Source organism: Dermacentor albipictus, chromosome 1 (genome assembly GCF_038994185.2).
Source record: "Dermacentor albipictus isolate Rhodes 1998 colony chromosome 1, USDA_Dalb.pri_finalv2, whole genome shotgun sequence".
In the NCBI taxonomy this organism is placed as follows: Eukaryota; Metazoa; Arthropoda; class Arachnida; order Ixodida; family Ixodidae; genus Dermacentor; species Dermacentor albipictus.
Genome location: NC_091821.1, coordinates 361,017,877 through 361,032,937, shown reverse-complemented (window position 1 = coordinate 361,032,937; position 15,061 = coordinate 361,017,877). Strand labels below are relative to the sequence as shown.

Below are 15,061 nucleotides of genomic sequence, written 5' to 3'. Positions count from 1 at the left end.
AAAATATAATAAGATCATGGTATATGGTTGTGCCATCACCTTCCGTTCAAAGTACTCATTAAAAGGGAAGCACAAAGCCATCAGGCAGCAGTTCTTGTTCCTTCCTTCTTCTACTTTTGTTTTGCTTCGTTTTGGAATCGAAGCCATTGTTAAATAATAACTGCAATGATAAGGGCGAAACGAATCCACGTCTACGTCATTCGTTGCCGAGCGATATTAACCTTTATCGACAGGCTTCCAGCCACGGCGGCATTTGGGCACTGTGACGATCGTGAGAAAGCTGACGTCTTTGTCGGCACGAGCTCATGTTACTACGCTGCGCATAGCAATCCAGAAGATATCATCGCTGGACGGTATTTTCTACTTTATGAAACATTTGCTACTTTTTGAGGCACCGTACCGAGGTTCTGGGAGGGATTTCTGTCCGCGTACTTCCGGGTTGAATTTTATTATGTGCCAAGAAGCTCTGGAGCTTCAAATCTCAAACGGGCAGTTTGAGTCCTTTCTTTGAGAGAACTGAAATGACTTTTTCTTCTTCATAGCAAGTTTCTACTTTTCGGCGAAATGAGCTTCTCGAGATTTCGACTGGTTGTTGAACAGCAGCTACCTCAGCATCCTTTCTTTTCAGGTATTTTCGATAGAGGTTTCTGAGAAAAGCCTCCCCGTATGAGTTCATCCTTCTTCACATATTGCCCCCACCGAACCATTGCGTAGAAAGAAAAGGAGGATGAGGGAAAATGGATGAGTAAATTACAGACTCTTTAAACAGGTGGATGCTAGAGTGATCAACCAGCATCAAGCAATCTTGCTGTAGCTGTAAACTTCATAATAAACGTAACACGATAGAGAGTTGGCGCGACTGAGCTAAACAAGCAAGTCGGAAAACCGCCCGCTGACATTCGTTCGAGAGCAAACTGATCAGCTGAACGTACTACACTTAAAAACTTGTGCAAGTTTGGCTGTGCAGATAGTACTGGTACAGAATCCTAGCTCCGGATGATTTGATTTTTTTTTTCAATGCCTAGCAAAGCATTGGTTACAGTGGAGAGCCATACTTTTTTTTCGGGAGAACCAATGGCATCAGAGGTTGGATATATAGAGGCGAAGAAGTTTATCGGGTATTGTCAAGCGAAATTACAGGGATGCATTCAGTGTCAGCTGCTTCCGGAAACTGGTTACCTATAGTACCTGTTATGTGATGAAGAAAAAAAGAGAGCATGATCATGATATAGAATAAAGTGGGCGATTGATATCCTTTTCATCTACTTTTCTTGCTGTACACTTGTTACATAAACCGAGGAAAGAAAAAAAAGTAAGAATTAAAAAGAAAAAGATGGCCATTAAGATTATCTACTTCAACTCCAAAGGCGCCCGCAATATTGCATGCTAATTAACGGTGAAATTGCTTCTGCAGTCTGCTAAGTAAATGAGGGTAATGATGTATTCACCTTGTTATTGGTGTTAAAGTAGGCTGTAATCTCGTGGCTTCTTCATTGCTCATCCTGCTGATTGTTGCCTCTATCTTAACATACCACATTTTGCCTCATTCCGTCCCCTTAGTCCGCGGTGCGCTCGGTGACAGTGGCACACCGCGAAAGTCTGCTCTTGCTGGTAAATAGTACTGCACGCATCCGCCAGCCATGAATCTAGCAAGCGAGAATGTCGAGTCAGTCGATTTTCCGCTTCCACAAGATCCGGAGGAGCACAGGGGCGAAATAGCTTTCACTCGAGTTCGTTCACCTGGGGCAACAACTGTAAAAGAAGAAGAAATGCTAAGAAGAAGCACAACTCTCACTCAGGGGTGGTGGCAAAGGGCTCTGGGCTTTATTCATTGTCGCCTGCGGGTGCCCGATTTCAGTCGGTCTGTCATTCACAATCAAGTGCTGCGGAAGCCTGATGCTCAATCACGAACATTGCTTGTTAGGTTGTTTGCTTTTTTTGCTCTCCCATTCAGCGTGTGGAAAGTCCCTTGGCTTGTAAAGTAGATTGTAGATCGCTGTTTGCAACTGTAAACTTGCGTAGAGCGAGGATGACGATAAGGAACTTGACAAGACAGAAAAGACAGGTGTAGCGAGCAATGATCAGACGTCACTCTTAATTTCGGTGGAAAGCTCTCCATGACCATCTGGATTCGGATTCGAATTTTTTTGCATGAATTTGATTTGCCAAGGTACAAGACATTCTAAACTAACGTCTCTTTTACACTTGATGTTGAGCAGAAATGATCATTGTTATTTTGTAACCAAACGAGTTCTGGGGTTTTACGTGGCAAAACAACTACGTAGGATTAGGATGCACCCGCGGCGTTTGAGTTTTCACTAAGGGTTCTTTAGCCTATACCTAAACATAAGTACACGAGTGTTCTTCTCGTACGCCACCATTGAAATTCGCTGCCTGGATTGAACCCATGAGCTCCAAGTTGGGAAACCAATGACGTAGCCGCTATCACCGCTAATTAAGCTATCGCGCCGGCTTATTTTTCTTTTTTTTTGTTAAGCACTGACTGGCAAGAAATTTAACGCAGCTTACAGACCAAAGATTAGTATGTAGGATAGTTAAGCAAACTGTTTTCGGCACCCGATCTCCTACCCAATAAAAGACCACGAGCCAATTACTCCACATTCTGATATTCGAGGAAGACGCATGAACGAACGGAATATTGCGCTGAATTTTTTTCCTCTCAGTATACTTAACGTAAATCTGAGAACACGGCACCGGGGTGCTTTATGAGGACGGTATATTTCATTTGTTAAAGCGGCAAGCAGCAAGCTTGTAATTATGGGGTTTTACGTGCCAAAACCACTTTCTGATTATCAGGCACGCCGCAGTAGAGGACTCTGGAAATTTCGACCACCTGGAGTTCTTTAACGTGCACCTAAATCTAAGTACACGGGTGTTTTTGCATTTCGCCCCCATCGAAATGCGGCCACCATGGCCGGGATTCGATCCCGCGACCTCGTGCTCAGCAGCCCAACACCATAGCCACTGAGCAACAACGGCGGGTAAGCAGCAAGCTTAGTTTCCTTCTTTCTTATTCTGTATTTCGCAAAAACTGCTGATGGAAAACTATATGTGCAAGAATACACACTAGAGAGACATGCTGCTTGTAAAACAAGCAAAATAATTCTCCTCCATGGCAGCTCTATAACACAGGGGAATGAAAGCCGACAATCTGGCCGCAATGCACGCGCAATCACTGCGTGGCATAAAAGCTACGAAAGAAATTTATTCTTAAGACATAAAAACACGTCACATGTAATTACGAACATGATTTGAGTGGTATGATTGCAAACAGAAGCGCGCGAAACAGTACGAACGAGCCTGTCGAGAAGTGGCAGCAGTTTCTAACGGCGCGACCTCGATGCGGCCCCCTCCACTTCGATCGCAGCGCCACTGCAGCATTTTTGGTCGTCGGGCGCCACACTGCAAAGCATGCGCTACTCCGGCCGTATTCTGGTGCGCTACTCCATATTCCTACTCTGTATTCCTACTACTACACTACTCTGGCCGTATTCTCGTATACTAATCAACCGTATTCTATTACACTCTAGCGCTGCCACTTCCGCGGATGCGTGGAGACGAGTGCCATCTGGTGGTGGTGCATGGAGCCCAGCGGCCGGTGCGGCGAGCGTGCTCCGCTGTCATTGGTCGGTCTATTCGCAAGAGAACCGCCGTATCGCAGCCATGGTCACGAAACCCGGCGAAGTTTGCTGCGCTTTGCTTCTCTACAGCTGCCTGTAATTGGCATGTAAGCAGAGAAACGAGTACCCTTGTTAGCTCCACTTGTTGGCCACACAGCTACGACTAAGGCAAGCAGCGCGAATAAAAGTACAGGGCAAGCGCGGAATGGCTATGCACGGATCGAATGTGTCACCGTCGCCGTTGAGGAAGTACGAGGCGGAGCTGGCGGCATCGGCGACTCCGGGAGCAGAGAGCGTCTCCATCGGAACGCCATTCCCACGTGCAACTTCGTTGCGTTCTGTATGTCTCTGGTCAGACGGGCGTGCCAAGAAGAAGCATTCGAAGAAGAGAGGAACGGAAGAAGCAAGACAAGAAGGCGAAAGAGAGGAAGCGAGGGAGTCGCTTGAATTGTTGGCATCCGCGTGCGACACTTCTGTTTTGCTCTGCGTTCATGGATTATATAGTAACCTTGGGATGCTTCTATACCTTACTCTGGCAAGCATCCCATGCTGCCGGAATACGCTGAGTCGCTGGCTGCGTACGAGGCGGTGTTCGAGTATGGAGGGGATGGAAGGGAAGTTCGAGCAAGATTGCTTTGTGAGGAGGGTGTTGGTGGCGATGGGGCATCGGGCATAAGGAGAATGAAAGAAAGGGCAATACGAGAAGAACCGGGTGATTGTTACGAGGGCCGCAGAAAATGACGCCATCCGGCACCTCCGGAGTTTCTATTTCCGGCAGGCGCTCACTCCCAAAGAAAGTACGCTAAAACGAGACACAAATCGCAAACGGGACAGAAACAGCAACGGAGAGAAACCGCAGGAAACCAGGAGAAAGTGAGAAAACAGACCCGCGCGTGAATGGAACGGGAACGTAGGAGTTGGGATCTACTATACATATGTGGGAGTAATAATATGGACTTATAATAGGTGTGGAAGTTAGGATGAAGAAATGCTTTGCAGAAACGCAAAGGAAAGGCAGGCCAGATAAAAAGCATGCGCAATACATAGATGATATATAACTGAACTTCTTTAAAATTTGTGCACCGCGCCAGGCACACCTTTGGGTATGACATATATAGTACTTGTAGTTACCATAGTAGTCTCCCGTCACGATTATCCGCATGCGTGAAGGAAGACCGCTACTTAAAATTATTGTGCAGTAATTTATGCGGGATTCGCCTGTTCTCCATATTGTCTACCATGTTGCTGTTCCGCGTTTATAATGTAGCCGCAATGTAGACTAGCAGGTATCGAACGCCATAAAAGCCACCCACATAATCAAAGACCTCGCGCGCAACTCCTGACACTTGTATTCAAGAGTTGTGCGACTGTCAAGGACATCCTTAACGAATGTTACGTAATAAATTATGGGATTTTACGAGCCATCACTACGATCTGATTATGAGGCACGCCGTAGTGGGCGACTCCCGCATAATTCCGACCCCGTGGGATTTTTTAACATGCACCTGAATGCAAGTACAGGGCCGTTTCTTACTTCGGCTCCATCGAAATGCGGCCGCCGTGGCCAGGATTCGATCCCGTGAACTCATGCTTGTCAGCCGAACACCATAGCCACTAATCAACCGCGGCGTGTCTGGACTTTTTTTGCATCTTCTTAAATTATTTTGTTCAGGAGAATAAAATATATCAGTGCCTTCACATGGCTAAATTATACACTTGGTACGCTCATGAACATCTACACGAGACACTGCGTATATAGATCTGTTTCGTGCATGAAATATGTTTCATCATCATCGTAGTACTTCTTGATGCTATGAAATTAATTAGGTTCCGTATGGTGAAGAAATGTGGGACATTTTCTCACCACGGTGTCGCGAGGTCTGAAACCAAGGTGCAAAATTTTCGCCAAGGTGTGAAAGCATGTCTTTGACAGGGGACTCATATACAGCTGCCGTTATATATTTCTTCCATGGTTGCACTTTCCGAAAAGAGACCTTTGGCATTTCTTGGAGCAGGCACGGCACAATTGAAAAAAAAATGAAATGCACGATGAATTTGCCATGAAAAATGACAAGACCTGTGTTCTTCAATATGGCTTGCATCCGCGAAACGAACTTGGAACACAACAAGCGCATTAAATTTGTAAGAACGAACAATATACAAAGCTCAGAGGAAACAGATACTCACCGCCAGCGAAGCTGAGCCAACACAGACGAAGTCGAGCCGGGTAATACCTAAGCACCCTCAACAAAGAATGATGGCGATGTGAACGAAAAAATGGAAAAATCAAAAGAGACACTGAGAAGGAATGATAAAGGAAGGGGAATGTGAAACCAGTAGACAGGGCACGGCGGCAAGCATAACAACAGTTTAGTAGAGCCCAAGAAGAGACGAACGAGGGAGAGAAGTTTGCCGATATAGCTGCCTACGACCATGGCGTTAATAAGCGACACTCCAAGGTGGCCGCACCATGCGCGCTCTCAAGCATGGTTCCGCAAAGAACTGCCTTTTCCCTTTCATTCTCTTCATCACCTGCTTTCTGATCGTCGTCTAGGTGTCCAACGCGGGCAGCGCCCGATCCGGTCCAGAGAACAGCAATCCCGAAACTCCACGTCTGTGGGACCTGTCCATCCAATCAGGGGGGCCGACCAGCGGGTCGTGAACGACAGACGTCCTGGGCGAGACAAACAAAAGCTTGACACAGCTTTTCTCCCAGGAGAGATTTGTATCTAGTTGCGGAACTGCAAGACACCTTTGCTCCGCATTTCCTTTTTATTTGAGTCAGTAATTGTGCTCACTTGCGCTTCTTGATCATAGGCGTGGAGCACGAAAAAAAGAAAACAGAAAACAGAGCAAACGAGACGAGATAATTATGCAGAAATGTTCTAAATAAAGGCTTCTCATAACAACGAGGCGACTGCTAGAAAGAACGCTGGACTAAAAATGCAATGGTAAAGAGAGCGCTGCATGTAAATCATTGCAAGAAAGGGAAAAGAACGGAATAAGAGAAGCACATTAATAACACTCGATCTGCAGCATGGATGTTACGTCGTCGTCACAAAAATGAAGAAAAGAACCAGGCGATAGTTGTGGCATCTAATTAGGGCTATTTATTTTTCTTCAGCTATGGCAACATGACGCTGATTGAGGGGAAAAACGTTGTGGAAAATTAGCCGCACCTTACAGAAAACAACGCATAAGAGGTGAAGACGACGAAATAATAAAAATGGTGAACACGCACCCATATCACAATACCAACCAGCTGCAAACCTTAGTTTTGTGTCACCTCTTTTACGGCTGTTCGCATAGGATGCCATGAGTGAAGAACATCTCAGTCTTGATCAGATGGCTGTCTGCATCTGAACGTTCAACCTCACTGTCTTGCAGGACTCTTTTCTAAACGACCAACAAAAAAAGAGGAGGAGGAAGGAATTCCAAACATAATTTTTGTTCGTTTCTTTTGCTTTCTTTTTGTAAGTGAGCGTCAAGTATTCTTGCGCCTTACGATGTGGTCACAAGAGACGAGTGTTGCACCAGTGCTCAGTCGAACGCAAAAGCTGAGAACGCATAGTCACAGCAGAAATAAAATCACAATTTAAAAAAGTAATAAAAAAAACCAAGCACTCGAAGTTCGAAAAGGAAAGCCGAATGCAGAAGACAGAAAACGACCGCTGGCGCTGACAGCGCGTTTCAAAGAGATAAAAGGTGAACCTCTCTGTGGCTCGAAACTCCGACAGTCTGAAAAGGCGACTGGAGGGTAAGGAGGAATGGAAGGAGAGAGCGGGTCGCAGGATAGGGGACAAGGAATGGAAGAAAGGTGAGGGGAGAGATGAAAAAGAAGAGGCGTTGGTTGTAGTTTCAGGCACGCGCTGACACGAGGAAAAAGCACCGTCGTTGTCGTCGTCGTCACCGCGGGTTCTGTAAAGAGGCGGTGAATACTGCGACATTTTATTCATGTTTGCTTTAGTACCCCACGCAGAACAGACTACATCACTACATGATTGACCTATACAAAACATCATATTGCGAAAATTGCCATAGCACGCTAGACGTACATCACTTGCTCTGGCCGTGTGGTCGGACCCACGCAAACAAGGATCAAGACTCCGCCAGGCTACAAGAAGCATTACGCAGCACGGACCTGGCGGAGCAGCTATGGGGCGTCCAGCGAGCCCACGATGCGGCCAGGGAGTTACAACTCCCGGTCCCAACGTGGGAGTAGCCCGCTCTATGGGACCTTGCGTCCCGTAGCTCGCAGGACCTCTCATTAAAGTTATTCAATCCAATAGTCGCATTGAAAGTAGAATCTCCTGAAAAGCTTGTTTTCGAGAGGTAGCTCTCGATTGAGAATGGAACAAAATTCTTCTCTCCAAGCTTTTAAGAAACACCCTTATTTTCTGTCGTTTACGTCCCACCATCCACACCTCTTCCAGGAAACGTCGGAGAAATCACTGTGATGAGACCACAGTGGTAGAGAGGGAGCGTAGATTGTGCGTAACTATAGCATGAATATATATTTTAGAATTATATACGTAAGGAACTATAACGGGAATATAGCTATTCAAATTCTGTGACATCTTTTTTTCGTCTTCTGGTCATGTATTTCTGTCTATGCAGTGTAGTTTCAGTCTCTTCATTCAATGCTTTCAACACGGTTTACCAGAAGTTAAGGGGTAATTAAGTGTCTTGAGTGACACGAAAGAATTGCATGTACGGAGAATAAGTCGTTACCTGAGTGTGATATCCCGGCTTTGAGGTCACCAATGTCGCCCAAGTGCTGAAGGCAGGGAAGCTGAGAGGCTAAGGCTGAATCTTGCCTCCCAGTAACACTGGCGTATTCTGCCTTGGAAGTAAGGCTGTCCTGATCATAAATTAAATAAGCATTCGACTGGAATTCGTCGATGCTCGTGTGGCCAAAGAGGATCATCATCTGCGTGCAGGACTTGTGCCATGGTGACCGCCCTCTAGTGATCTTGTCTTCAGTGCTGCCATAGTGTACAAGGACATTGAGCATACACCTCCTAATATGTGCAAGGGAAACAAGAAACACTGGTGATGTCATAGTCTTCCGGATGATAGTTGTTTATCAGAAATTTCCTTCCACATCAAGGCATTTTTGTCGGGTGATTCGCTTTGGGGAGCTAAACATACGCTGCATGCGTGAAGGGTGCGGCATCTCTAGCCGAGGATAAGCATCCAAATTTGTAGCTTCTAGGTTATGAGTAACCTGATGTAGTGAACATGTGATCATGAAGTTGCTGAAAACTTATGGCCTTTGTGGTTCCTTGGAGTGACATATTGGAATTAAAGGCAATGAGGAAGTAGATATGTTTGCGCGCGGCGCCCTTTCATGGGCCCCAACACTGCGAGCCTCGAAAAACGTGCCACCCAGAAAGCGCGCAACCTGCAAACATTTTCGGACGCTCCAAAAAGCTACACATCAGCCCTGTATCCTGAAAGTACTTAATTGCGAAGACGCTACCATGCTGTATCGCACTAGAACTGAATCAGCATACATAACGACATGGCTATTTAAAACTGGACGATCCACTTTCCCGTTCTCTACCTTATGTGGTGGCATTAGTGTTGCTGCAAACTTCGTTTAGGTAATGAGAATGAGAAACAACTTGAAACCATGCAGACTTAATCTAAGCAGGACCACTACAGAAGAAGACCCAAATGTACTCGTTTCCTAAAACGATCCTTGTTGTTCAAAATTCAGCGTCCTTCGTTTTTGTAAATGCGCAGCAGAACAATGCATTCCGCTGATTAAACAAGCTTATATAGAACCAGTAAGTTGAAATTCTGACGTGAAAATGGCAATAGTAAAATTATTTGATCACATGAGCTTTTCCATTGGTTTCGTGAATCGCGTCTATATTACTTTGACAAGCAATTAACAAAAAAAATGTTGGGGTTATTGGTCTCCGTGGTTCTTGACATATGTGCATTATGCCGAACACACTGACTTCTGCTGTTTGTAAAGCGGATCGCATGCATTTCAGCGATAACGTATTCTACTGGGGGATAGAAATATTCTCCCGAAAGAAAAATAATCATACCGTACCCATTTTTTTCTTTCCCATTATCGCAGCAACGACTCAGGGAACAATAAGCCTGCCGTAGTTTCTCATCTCGGTCGACAGATCCCAGTCAAGACAAAGTCACTTTAGGTACACCAGGCTATACATAGTACGCAAGGCTGCGACGCACCAGTGGTGTTTGTGGAGCAGATTGACTCTCCATTGTGTCGCTGGTAAAGGCTGTCCAAACATCTGAAGTAAAACGAGCAGGATAGTGTAGATGGAGTTCTAGCGGAATCGGTACACGTGGAGAATTAGCCTGGCGTGGGGAGGAGCGCGGTTAGAGTGAAGGGGTGGAGCCTTTTTATCATTGGAAAAAAAAGGAAGCCTTCTAATCTCAACACTATGAGACAGGAATGAAGTCTGAGGCTTCGTGTGCCAAAACCACGATTTTATTATGAGGCGCGCCGTGGTGAGGCACTCCGGATTAATTTTGAGCAGGGAATTTTTAACGGTCCCCCAATGCATGGCACACGGGTCGGGTATTTTTGCATTCGCCTCCATGAAATACGGCCGCCGCGGCCGGGATTCGATCTCGACACCTAGTGCTTTGCACCGGAACACCATAGTCGTGTTGGGAGGCACTAAAGGGCAGCAAGTCCAAGAGGAGTGTTCGAACAGTGCTCGTAAGCGTACGTTTACGACAAGCTTAAATTCAATACTGCGTCCTAAAGGTTGGGACAGGAGATGGCGCAGACTGTCTCTGTTTTCTTGTCTGCCCGGGTCGTTTTCTTTTGAATATAATCATCTAGCCAAGTGGGAGCTGCGAGACCACAGAAGTAAATAGTATAGGAATCGATACACGCACTCTGACCAATAACGTTTGACAATATGCTCACCAAACAGAACTGCTGTCAAGTACTCTAGTGGTCAGCGATATCAGAAGAGACGCGAGAGGAAGCTGGCAGTGGTTGTGCTCACGCGCAGACGTTCGGTCAATATGTCCGGCATCGATTCAATAAGCACGTCTGTTCTTTAAGGGACTACAGGGCACTGCTTTCGGAATCAATGATTTTGCCTGTACATTGGGGCTATGACCAAACTATCGTGAAAGCCGAGTCACTTCTGCAGCGTTCTTCTTCTGCTGTTGATGGTGCGGCTAGAAAGGAACAAGCAACATATGGCCGCGATGCGTACCTTCTCAGTAGCGTTAGTTCTGGTCAGACCATGACAAAAATATATTTGCGCCTTACTAACTATATGGTAATAGGATTGCAGTGACAAATTGATTAGTTGCGCATCAGTTTAACAATTTTTGAGAAGCCCCTTACACACTTGGTGTAGGAGTACAACTTATTACCGTTAGCTTTATTCCGCCTGCTTAGAGCTTTACATAATAATACTTCTTAAAGCCTCTTCGTCGTAGGCGTCTTGTTTCTAGTTACAGACGTCTGCTAAAACACTGCAGTGTTCGCCCTGAAGTTCTAATTTTGCAGGCATGGAGAAGGTAAAATAAAAACTATCATTTATTGTTTAGTTGAAGACGGCGTAACTGGCTATAATTGATCTCTGCATTCTTGAACAGGAATTTCAGCTATTTATGTAGCCGAATAGGGGATTGTACCAAGTAGATGCTTGTCATGAGAAGAAAATACGTCTGCATGATTAAAGAGTTCAGTGTTCGCGGATGCTGCATTTAATTACGCTAAATGTTGTTCTCATTAAGCCAATATAAATTAGTGTTTTTATCAGCACCAATACGATATATATGTATACATATAGCATGTGCTCTTATGTCGCAGTGTAGGTGTGCAACCCGGCAGCAGTAACGTGTGCACAGTGCAAACGCAGAACTCGTTCTTTCTGAGCTATAAAGTCTCGCGACGCGAAATGCTCATGACGATTTGTGTCTTCTCTTTGCAGCCGAGGCTCAAACAGTGACGGCGCTGGAAGGCAGCCAGGTGCAACTGAGCTGCGACATAAGCGCTCCGGGCGTCGGTGACTTCCCGGTGTGCATCCGCTGGTTCAAGGACTCCAGTGAAAACCCCGTTTACAGCGTAGATGTCAATCCGAGAACGGGGAGTCTGTCACAGATCCGCCAGAGCGCGCAGCGTAGCAGCTTGCAAGGTCGTGCGTACTTTTCGGTGATCCAGACACCCGCCGTGCTCAGCATCGACCGTCTTCGGCACGCCGACAATGGCTCCTACGCATGCGCGGTGGACTTCAAGAAAGACTGGACTCGAAAACTCACAACGCACCTCATAGTTATAGGTAAGTTAAGGCGGTAATCCTAATCTGTTAGGGGGGGGGGGGCTATCCCACGTGAGAGAGAGATAAACATATAAGTCAAAAGAGAAAGACCAAGGGGGTTAACCAGGCTGAGCAGCCATGTGGGCTACCCTTCACTGGGGGAGGAGGAAAGGGGATTGACGGAGGAGAAGGAAGAGAGAAGTTCACACAATGTACTGTTACACAGACATGCGTTCAACACTGAGCCAGTCAGAGGTGGTCATACAGGCTGGTGCACACATGGGCCAAGCGGAGAGCTTCCGGGTGCAACTCGTGAATTGGAAGAATAAACTAAAAACATTTATCTGCGATGAACATCGAAATATGTGACTAGCATTTTATCAGACCAAAATGAATTCGGAGAAACTTTAAAGGACCATCACTGCGGCCTACCTCATGATAAAATTGTGGTTTTGGCACCGTGAAATCGAAGAATTAGATTGAAATTTCTGAGATGTTGTGTGTGCCATGCCATGCGACCACGTCCGTATGTCTACATTGCTGAAAGTGGGACTTACATCAAATGGCTCAAGCAGCTCGGAAAAGATGACAGGTAGCAACACCTGTCATCGAGCACACTTGTTTAACATTGTGTTTCGTCAGGTCGCGATATTAACTGGGTTCAGGCACGTGTAATTGCGAATGAAAAAAAATGAATCATGCGTATTTATCCTGATTCGCATCCCATAAAAACTATAGCGGCCACATTGAACTGAAACGCTGGTAATTTATCTCCTATATACCGTAGATTCCTTCGTCATGCTATACGACTTACTGAAGCGATTAATTTATCAGATTTTGCATCATTGTGAACAAGGCACTCCTGTAGGAGCTAAAAAGATAACTTTACAAAACATCTTGTGGTGTTTGTTTGCCTTCGTTGGTCATCACACCCGCCGTGGTTGCTCAGTGGCTATGGTGTTGGGCTGCTGAGCACGAGGACGCGGGATCGAATCCCGGCCATGGCGGCCGCATTTCGATGGGGGCGAAATGCGAAAACACCCGTCTACTTAGATTTAGGTGCACGTTAAGGAACCCCAGGTGTTCGAAATTTCCGGAGTCCTCCACTACGGCGTGCCTCATAATCACAAAGTGGTTTTGGCACGTAAAACCCCATTATTTAATTTTTTTTCGTTGGTCATTATGGTCCGTATTCAGAAAAGTCTCTCATGCTAGAATTGTTCCTAAGAGAAAATTGTAGCCAACTCTGATGCTGGACTTATTATTAGCTAATGCGAATGACCAATGGCAAGAACATTTGCGAACGAACACGTCCAGGACTTTGGGTAAATATGTTTATCATTTCATTGTTAGTGCTTATATTGAAAAAGCTACTTCTGACTATGAGAATAGACACCATGGCGATGTCTCATATATACCATGTGCGGTTCCTTAAAGCGGCCCTCACCAGGCCCCATATCAAATGTGAGTTCCTGATCACTTTGAAATGTGGTCAACCCAGTTTGGAACATGGATATAGAACCTCAAAAAGCTGCGACGTTTTTCTGAAGCATTTCTCTTGCATTTACCGCGAAATCACCACGGATCTTTGTTTGTACAGCGGTGCTAGGCCGAGAAACGACTAATGAAACAATAAATGGTACCGGCGCAAATTTAGTTGACAAGAAAGTGTGGATTATAAAGCAAACTGGAGTTTACAATATTATAGTTGAGGTTACGAAAAAGAAGTGGAGTGTGGCAGGCCATGTAATGCGTATAGCAATAACTCGTGACCAATTAAGGTTATGAATTATTTTGCAAAAGAAGAGAAGCGCAGTCGAGGGCGGTAGAGGTCTCGGCGTTGGGATGAAATTAGAAAATTACGTGGAATAAGTTAGCGCAATATGGAATTCATAGAGGAGGTTGGGAGAGCCTTTTGCGCTGCAGTAAAATTAGTATAGGCTGATGATGATGAAACTTGTGCTGGTGCTCAGGCATTAGCCATGAGTAGGCAAGCGGCATCATTATCGGCAAAGATGAAATCCTGTGTTGGGACACACACCTAAGGGGGCATGGATAGTGGACCTAGGTATTCAGCTACAATTGCCCCTAACTTTAAAGATCTTCAGGCATATTAGCTGAAAACTTTCAGACTGCATAATAAATGCCTTCTAACAGTTTGGTAAAGTTCGTAGAAAAACACTTAATTTTCAACATATTAAAACATGCCTTTTTATTATTTTTTTTATTTCTTTAAAAAAGGTTCTGAAACTTTTTATGTAGGCAGAGAGCTCCATATTTTCTTCCTAGCTCATTATGCGCTGGACATTGTTCTAGAGCAAAATAAGAATTATAGGCAGGTTGCGAACGCAGTTCCCGCGCCTACAAGGGCGCCCCTCGCGGCGGCGAGCGCGGAACCGGCAGGATAAGACCGGCCCGCTTGCGCTCGGAAAGCCTGTCTGCGCACTGTTTTGCACGTAGCTGTGGCCTTTTCTGAGCAATGGCGAAGTGCAACACGAGCTGTTGCGTAGTGAGCTGCAACAGCATGTACACCAAATCACGAGGAACAAAGTTTTACAGGTTTCCAAGCCGACGGTATGCAGCAGAATGGCGTCAACACTGGATACCGCTCGTCCGACGGCATAAGCCGTTTTATGTTCCGGCGTTGTGCCAAGCGCGTTAACGCTGAATTCTTTGCTTTTACAGCAATGATGGCAGCAACGGGACACCAGCAGTGCGTACCAGGATATACAGCAAACAAAGTAGCTTGTTCCCACACTGTACCGCAGTAAAGCAGTGGAACTATTTCCCAATCCTCTCCCATTCAAAGAGCGCTAGGGCTTGCTGAGAGGTTTGAGGAGAGGTTGCAGCTGTTTGAGCTGACATACACCCTGCTGCGCCCAGCATATCAACTAAGGGGCAGTTGAGATCACCAAAATTTTTGACGGCGTGGTTTATTGAAACCGCCTTTGCACGCACTGGAAAATCGCAACATAAAAGTATCGCACGTCCAGTAACTTGGGCGAAAATATTTTCCCAACGTAGTCTAACACGACTGGTAAGGTCTTCCCCTTTTTTAGTGTTTGGGGAGAGCAATGTTAGAATACCTCGGGTAGGTCTTACAAGTCGTTCGTACGCCCCACGTTCTTGGATGAGATGTTTTGGATT

At 45.7% G+C, this 15,061-nt stretch overlaps 1 protein-coding gene across 1 annotated transcript in view; it reads left to right on the top strand.

The window, feature by feature from the left end:
- The window catches only part of LOC135911573 (synaptogenesis protein syg-2-like), a 180,713-nt gene that overhangs the window by 69,903 nt on the left and 95,749 nt on the right, over nucleotides 1-15,061 (top strand). Inside the window, exon 4 of the mRNA XM_070530683.1 lies at nucleotides 11,588-11,935. Coding sequence (XP_070386784.1) covers nucleotides 11,588-11,935 — 348 coding nt within the window. The remainder of the gene's footprint in view (nucleotides 1-11,587; nucleotides 11,936-15,061) is intronic.